Raw genomic sequence first — 9,262 nt, 5'->3', positions numbered from 1 at the left:
TTTCGTCATAAACACATCCTCGATGACAAATATATAAGAAATACGGATGTATTTACACTGAACTATATATGCATTATCTATTCAAAGAAAATAATGTTGAGAATGTATATCATGGAAATTAGAAGGATAACTAATTGAAGAAAGTTTACAAGATGGGATGCATGTGATCTATGAGACAATTACAAAGAAAGAAGATATGTCAATCTGTATGACACACAAGCATTATTCCTTTTCGCTTTATAACGCTAACGCTTAGCCAGAGCTAAATTCCTTGCATACATGTTTAAATTGTTAACAAAATTTCATTAATTAACCAACTATCTGAACAATTTTTTAAGTTTTTAAACACATTTTTTAAGGTTACTTTGTGTGTATGTGTGTTTTATACCATTTTATTGGGCTTTTAACTTAATGTATTTTAAACTATGAATGTCAATCTTTTACTTACTTAACTAATAAAATCATATAAAATAACTGTTAAATAAACATTAGCAACGCAACCCCGATTTATTTTGACTCACATAAAAGTTGAGATATTTAATTACAATGTAATTTAATATATTACCAAACCTATGCGTACAAATAATATGCTGTACGTAATAAATTCTCATGAAAATGTATTTTGGTCCCTTACTTATTTTTACACCATGTTATTTGAAAGCCTAAGTTTAGTAACGATGAAGACTTGGTTTCATAGAGGAATATGAGATTGGACGGAGATTTGATCTTACGTTTGTATTGCCTGAAAGGAATCAATTGGTCGTATCCAGTGTCGAAACAAATTATAAGTTGTGATGATAAAAATGGTATTTTGTGGGACAGAATTAGGGTGAGCAAAAACCAAACTGACTAAAAAAACCGATGAAACCGCAATAAACCGAAACCGATACAAAAACGGTGCGATGCGGATTTCGTTTTTACAAAAACCGAAGGTCAACGGTGCGATGCGGTTTTTATCCAAAACCAGTCCACCAAAACTGAACCACACCGTAGGTGTATAAAGTGATGTGTGTGTGTGTGTGTATATATATATATATATATATATATATATATATATATATATATATATATATATATATATATAGGTTTAGGTGTTTTAAGTAAGTATTGTGTTATTGTATGCATAAATATAGGCAAATCAAAATTAAATAAAAATTAAAATAATTAAATAAATAAACAAGGGTATTTTAGTATTTTGATAAATAGATTCCACAAATAGTCCCTATAATCTTGCTAGCATTCACTTTAAACCTATTTTTTTTTCTTATATACAACCGTCATCATTTAAACACCTTCTCTCCATCGTTTTCTAGTCGTCGGCTTCTGATTGCATCAGCACATCGTCCATCGTTGCCTCATCCCTTCATCGGTGCTTCTGGTTCACGTTGGTGTCAGCGCTCATCGTTCACGTTGGCGCCAACGCTCATCGTTCACGTCGGCGTCGGCGCTCCTGTTCACCCTCGTGTCGCACCCTTTACTTCTCTCCTCGACTCCGACTACTTCCTCTCCGATCAAATCCACATGTCTTCACAACCTTCTTGTCCGACGCAACATCCTTCCTTGGCGCAACCTCCTTCCTCGTCGTTGGTTAACCGCCCTTCATCACGTATGTTTTTCTTTTTTCCGCTTATAGTTACTTCACCCTTTTTTATTTGTTTTTTCTTGTTGGATTCTTGTTGAATCTCGATTATATCTTGCAAACTTATTATGAAATTGATTGTTCCTAAAATCAGTTTTTTAGAAATTGATTTATGTTCTAGATATTTTTTTTTTGAAATTGATATATTCACTTGGTAATTTTTTTCTGATTTATCATTCAAATGTTGTTGAAATCGATTTCATTTGCTGAAATTGATTGTTGTTTCCAAATGTTGTTGGTAAGATTTAGAGACATTGTTACTGGTAAGCTTTAACAAGATTTGTTCTCCTTGAGATGAAAAAACTATCAACTGGGGTTAAATTTGGCTCTCTTGTTGTATTGTTTGTTAGTTGTGGTATGACATTTGTTTCAATTTTGAATTTTGATCTGCTTTTGCAGCTGATACCACGAATCTTCATACGCATATACCCTTTAAAATTTTGTTTCACGAGAGAGGTGTAAAGCAAGCTTGGTCGTATGCAACAGGTGTGTTTCTATATAAGTTCTTGATTTGTTCAAGACAAGTGAATTACAAGCTTTTGAATGGTGGTACAATTATTAATTTGATATGTAGGTATGTGAGCACCAGGTGTTTGACGATTTGTCTGAGAGAAATAATTTATTTGTCATAAAGTGTCAGATTCTTTTCTTAGATTAATGCTTTCAGGATACAATATCCTTGTACGTTTTTTGGTAATGCTTAGATCTTTTAGTTTCAAATCTTATTACTTGTTGTTGTTTAATTTTAGAGGAATCGAGTAAACAGCAAGTTGGAAGAACTTAATCATATTTGCACTGCTACAGATGGTGGCGAAATCCGGTTATGTGGGAATTAAATGTCGATATTTCCTTTGTGATTTGTGTATTTTCTATGATTGTAGTTCTATCGGGATAGAATCACGAATTCCAATTCTACTGGAATGGAATCTTGAATTATGATTTTGTCATAATAGAATCTTGAAGACGAACAATGTATGAGATGAAAATGAACAATGACCACCAATCTTCCAAAAAGAATGGATTATTCTACCATAATAATATACAATGTATTGAAAAATATATATGTAATACTATATTCTGGTAGAATGATTTATATATTATGTTTTTTTGTTATTAATAAGTGTAATAGTATATTCTAGTAGAATGATTTACCGTATTCTATAAGAAATTATGTATTTTTTGTTTTTTATTCTTCAATTGATTGTTCAAGAATTTCTTATTCTATAAGAAGTTCTTAAAGTCGTGATCAAGAAATATGTTCAAGAATATTTTTATTATTTATGGTCTAAGAATATTTTTATTTTGAAATATACTCATAAACATATTCTGTCAGAATATCCGAATTAAAAGAATTATAATTCATAAAATCAGATTTTTAAAATTAATAGAATATATAATCCCTTAAAATATGCAATTTTCCTTTATTAAATCTATAGTAATTGACTAAAATACCCTTGTAATTAAATTAGATGATATTTTTCAATTATATTTAATTCAAAAATATATATTAATCACTTTCTTAAATTAAGTAAAATTGATTGGCCCACATTTATTCATACAATAACACAATAATTAGTTTGAATAGAATAACCTTAGCTATATATATATACATATATATATATATATATATATATATATATATATATATATATATATATATATATATTAAATGTTGACTTTGAGTCTTTGAGTTTGACAAATTGACGGTAGGTTAAAACTTAAACCCAAAATTTAATCAATATTCCACATATTGAAAAGGAATTCAATTTACCTCTAGGCAACTACCGACTAGGCCCAATCCCCACTGTTTTTTACTTTTTTTTAACTTTGCTCCTACCTTTTGGCTTCTGTTACACACGAAATCATAATAGTTTATGAGCGTCTTGCAAGTTGCGACATCACTCCCAGCCTCTGACCATTCTCCATCATGACTCCAAGCTCCGACGACAGTCACGGCTTCATCACAGTCCACAGTTTTTTTCTTCTAATTTCACTAATCTATCGATGAACCCTAACTCTTTTCTGAATTGTTGCAGCTTACACTCAAAGTCTCGATCCTAACCCTTTATCAGTTAATGTGTTTTTTCTGAATTTTTAGTTAGTGACTTCTGTTGATGGATTTTTGTCATTCTCTAAATCAGATAGTAGAAAGTAGTAATGGCTAGTGATATGTTTATTTCTATTTCAATGCAATGTGTTTGATTTTTGTTGATGAACCTATAATTGATTTAGATACAGATGACCAAGAACTTACTATAGTTGAAGAATCACCAATAGATAAAGTTGACAAGGAAAAGGAAAAAATGCCTACAAATAGGAAAACGTCCATTGTTTGGGATCATTTTCCAAAAGTAGAAGGCGCGAAGAAAACAAAATGCAAATATTGTGGTACATTAATGTCAAGTAATACTAGAAATGGTACTTCAGCACTGCTCAGTCACTTAACAAATGTATGTAAGAACTTCCCTCTTTATAAAAAGCTCGATTTAAAGAGATGGTCAACTTTAAGCTTTAAGCCGACAAATAAGTGGGCGAATGGTAGTGGGTCATTGGCTACACATTCATTTAGCCAAGAGAAGTGTAGACTAGCCCTTGCAAAAATATGTATTAAGGACAATCGGCCATTTAGTGTGGTCGATGAAGAGGTTTTCAGGGAGTTTGTTTGGGAATTGAATCCAAAATTCAAGTTTGTATCAAGATAGACTGTAGCTTGGGAATGTTTATCCATTTATGAAGAAGAGGCAATAAACGTAAAAGACATGCTTAAAGGCCAAACAGTGTGTCTAACCACTGACACTTGGTCATCGGTTCAAAATTATAATTATATGTGCCTTACGGTACATTGGATCGATGACGGCTGGGTTTTACAAAAAAAAGATACTTCATTTTTGTCCAATAGAGAACCATAGGGGTGAAACCATTGGGAGTCTTGTATATGAATACATAAGAGAGTGGGGCATTAATAATGTGTTGACTATCATGGTGGATAACACATCTTCTAATGATGGAGCTATCCGGTTCTTGAGGAGGATGTTAAAAGGACAAAACGATATTTTGGGCTATAAATATTTGCACCTACGTTGTTGTGCACATATCATTAATCTCGTGGTTCGAGATGGCTTTGAGTAAGAATTTGTTTCTATTACTAGAATTTGAGGCGTTGTGACGTATGTGAGATCATCACCAGTTAGATATAAAACATTTAAAGATTTTGTTGCTCGTACAGCTATTGAATGTAAACAAAAGCCATGCTTGGATGTTGATACGAGATGGAATTCAACATACTTAATGTTGGAAACAGCAGTGAAGTATGAACAAGCCTTTGACATGGATATTTGTTTATTATTTCTTTATATTATTTTGTTTCTTTAGCTAATAACCTAATATCCATTGTGTATTTTATTTTCTCAATAGGCTTTACACGATAGATTCAAATTGTGGAACTCATTTTCGAAGTGAAGTCACTGATGATTGTGAATGGAACACAAGAAAAAGGAAAAAGAAAAGTTAAAGTCATTAGTGCTCCCAGTGAATCTGATTGGCAAGGTATGATTCACTTTTTAAAGTTATTGTTTTTAATAATTATTTGGATACTTATATATTGTTATTTGTATTTAATATAGGAATATGATTGTGTACTTGAAAATCTTTTAAGATGTTACAACCAAGATATTTGGTACAAAGTATGTAACATCGAATACATTTTTTCCGAGATTGTGAAAATACAAGCCACTATCACTCGAATGTGCTTGAGTACGGATGAAAAAAAGATAAATATGGCAACGTCAATGAAAACCAAATTTGATAAATAGTGGGAAGACATTGATCACATGAATTTTTTGTTGTATGTTACGGTTGTCTTAGATCCACGCTTCAAACATTGGTATATCGGTTTTTGCATTGAAACAATCTATGGTAAAAATTCTAAGAATGGAAAACAAATATTAGAAAAGGTAGAGAAGACTCTTCAAGAATTGTTTAACCACTAGAAGGATAAATTAGAGATAAAAAAAGTACAAAGCAAACAAGGTGATGTTTCTAGTGACATGTCAAGTAGTTTTGGTGACACAACTATTGACATAGAGATCGAGTTAGACAAGTTTGATAGTGCATATCAAGAGACGAAGAATGAAGTGGATATATATTTAGCAGATGGAAAAGAAAAAAGAGACGACGGTTTTGATATTTTAGGGTGGTGGAAAGCAAATGCAATCAATTTTCCTATTGTCTAAACTAGCTAGACATGTTTTGGCAATGTCGATCTCCACAGTTGCATCAGAGTCGACATTTAGTACCAGTGGTCGTGTGATAGATAAGTATAGAAGTTCACTTAACACTGAGACCGCTGAAGCCTTAATATGTACACAAGATTGGCTACGGTCTACACCAACAGATCTTGAGCTAATTGATACTATGTCGAGTAAACATATAGAGGAATTGAATGACAAGTTGGCGGCTATAGAAATCGGTAAACTTTTCTCTGTAATCCATATGCTTTCAGTTTTAAATTCATATTTCAAATACATACTAATTTCATCATATTTTTCTATGTAGATACACTTTCAAAACAAAAAAAATCTTCCAATGATGTTCAAAAAGATATGGATTGACATGCTAGTACGTAAGTAACATATCATGTTTTACCATTTTTTTGGGTTATCATGGTTTTTTGTTTGCCTTTTTCCCTTAACTTTTTTTATGTTTTTTTTTTCATATTTATGATTTAAGGTGATCAAGCTTCAAGTGGAGAATGGAAAAAGACATTTGATGGATTTTTATGAGAAGTTGAATTTGGCTTTTTCTGTGGTGATAAAAACAAGTTTAGTTTGAATCATCTGCGTTTGTACTTTGTGTTTGTGTAAGACTATGTGGGCTGCAAAAGGAATTGCATATCATTAGGACATTAGCCAAACTTACTAATCAAATGTGTCTTATAATTTTTGTTTATGTACTTTTGTTTTAGGCTAAAATGAATTATTTCAAAAATGAAAAAAAGCCACACCATACAAGCTAAATGCACATGGTTTTTAGTTTTCAAGGTTTCAAAAATATCACACCATTAAACATAAAAAACTATACCAAAGGCTAGACACGGTTTAAGACCGAAACTGCACCGATATAAACCGAAACTGCATTTAAAAATCGCAAACCCGAACCATTGAAAAACCACACCCAACGGTTTTAAGAATGCAAAAACCGCACCATGTGGTTTGCCGTTCGGTTTTCCCTTAAAACCACACCATGCTCACCCCTAGAAACAATTGAAGAGAATCCAAGTGGAGAGTTTAACATTTGTATGTTCTTACATGCCTATCATAACCTCCAACTATTTTTAAAGGTATGGTATAGTCTTAGGGTATATGACTAAAATTAGGATTTTGCTAACCATATCTAGACTAATGAGCCTTGGTAGGGATTTAAGGTACTCTTTTTTGCAGGTTAGATTCTTGTACCTAGACTACATAAGCGCTCCTGACACCATGTATATACCTCCAAACAAACCTGACTCAACCTTGGCTCTCTCACTACTCATTTTAGAGTTGTTGGTCCGGCCATGGATATTATCCACTCGAACTAGGGTTGCTGACTAGGCCTTACGTAGATTATTCTATTTTTGACTTTACCTCTTCCAAATTTGTCTTATCCCTTTTGAGGGTTTGACTTATAACTATTTCGGGTTCGACGCCCTCAACCTGACTTCATATCTCTATTCCATTTTTTAGATCTTGCCTAACACATAGGTTATATTCAACCATTAGTTTGCACTGAGTAGGAAAGATGGACCCTCGACAAAGATGATGTAGAGGAGAGAGGTGGCTGAGGTGGAAGGGGAGGTGGTTGAGGTGGAGGAGTTTCCTTTTTCTTCGGCGGCAGCTCTCCGAGTCTCTCTATATTCGACAGAGGTAGAATATGAGGTGGAGGGGAGGTGGCCTCGGCACCCCTCGATATGGTACACTATCCCTCATCACGAGTGTATAAGAAATTGTAAAATATGGTCGAGTGATTAATTTAGACTTTATCATGACCACATTAGGAATGATATTTCTTCAGCATTCCTTAAAAAGGTTAAGCGTTAATGTAGGATGGCTAGACAATCATAACATCTTTATATCAAATTGAAATGAAAACATTGTCTACGTTCATAGTGTGTCAAGTCACCATCATATCTCTAAAAGATATTCCACTACCTTATAACCTAGCTTATGAAAAGACATCATGTACATAATTACACCTGATGAGAGACAGACATTTGATTAAAGATTATGATGTGGAATATAAGTTATCTCTTAATGGATCTTTGATAGCTCAACAATAATTAAGATGAAAAATATAAGATTGTTATATGGAGATTATAAGAACAACAATTTCTAAATAAACATAAGGCAATAAGTAAATAACTTAGTTGAATCTTAACTAAGCTTGCTTGTAAGCTTGAAGTTAATAAACGATTAACATCATAAGTATAGAAGAACAAAGGAAACTTGTATTCCTGATAATGTTTTGGGTACCAAACACGCTTTTGAACAAGTCCTAACTCCTCTATTTATAGAATAGAAAAGTACAACAAACATACCATGTCATGCTTAAGTATGTAGGACGGACAGCCATACCAAACAATTTATCTAAAATATTTGATCAGATAAAGTAAAAATGAGTACCACTCTTCGGTATAGTAAATATCGGAGATCAGACTATAAAATGCTATGGTCAAGAATATCTTTGAATCATTCTTCATCACCATCTTCTCATAAACACATAATCTCTGTGTCGTAAAATATCATCATCGCATCATCAACAAACTTATTAAAATAACTTGTTAAATGTAACTTGGAGAAATTAGAACAACTTGGAGCATTTGGAGCAACTTGGAGAAACTTGGAGCATTTGAAGCAACTTGAAGCACTTGTGAGTGGAATGGAGCAACATGTTGCGCCATTCATGAAGATATTGCAACATCGTGAAGATGTTGCACCATTCATGGAAGATGTTGCACAAAAGTGATAGATATTGTGCCAAGTGTAAGATCTTGCACCATCCTTGAAGGATGTCGTGCCATCCTTGCACAAGATTGGCCATCATCATGCAAGTTGCACCATCTTGGAGTAAGGTGAGACATGGTGATATCCTTGATGAGCCATGTATGCTATGAAGGCATCTATGATGCTCAAGATTGTTCAAGGATGCTCAGAAGTTGGTGATTCTCAAGAAATACACCATTTTGTACCACCATGTTGGATGTTGGGCCACTTGTGGTCATGATGCACCAAATGTGCATCATGATGCTCCACTATGGCTCATGGTGCTCCATCATGTGCGTTGTTGATACTCATGTGTTGAATGTCATGGAAGAATGTTCCAGAAGCTACTCCATGGCCGATTATGATTGGTTGACACCACTGATGGGCCTATAGACCAATGTGCTTGGTCTAGTAGGGTTTTAGGTCTGATTCGTTCACTATAAATAAGGATGCATGCTAAGTAATTTGACGTGTCTTGTATTCTACATTGATAGGCGAATCTCTATAAATTATACTAGGAACCTCTGTTTGAGAGCTCATAAGTAAAGAATACTCCCCTTATGTTAGTGGACGTAGGTCACCTTGACCGAACCATGTAAATAAT

At 33.3% G+C, this 9,262-nt stretch overlaps 1 protein-coding gene across 1 annotated transcript; it reads left to right on the top strand.

Moving 5' to 3' along the window:
- Positions 1-3,831: 3,831 nt before the first annotated feature.
- On the top strand, positions 3,832-4,341 carry LOC145064322 (zinc finger BED domain-containing protein RICESLEEPER 4-like). Its single transcript, XM_079011796.1, has one exon. The coding sequence runs from the start codon at positions 3,832-3,834 to the stop codon at positions 4,339-4,341; it is 510 nt and encodes a 169-aa protein (XP_078867922.1).
- Positions 4,342-9,262: the final 4,921 nt, after the last annotated feature.

Source organism: Lactuca serriola, chromosome 7, assembly GCF_051521515.1.
Source record: "Lactuca serriola cultivar US96UC23 chromosome 7, Lser_US96UC23_V15, whole genome shotgun sequence".
Lineage (NCBI taxonomy): Eukaryota > Viridiplantae > Streptophyta > Magnoliopsida > Asterales > Asteraceae > Lactuca > Lactuca serriola.
The sequence above is the reverse complement of the archived record's forward strand: the minus strand, read 5'-3'. Positions and strand labels throughout refer to the sequence as shown.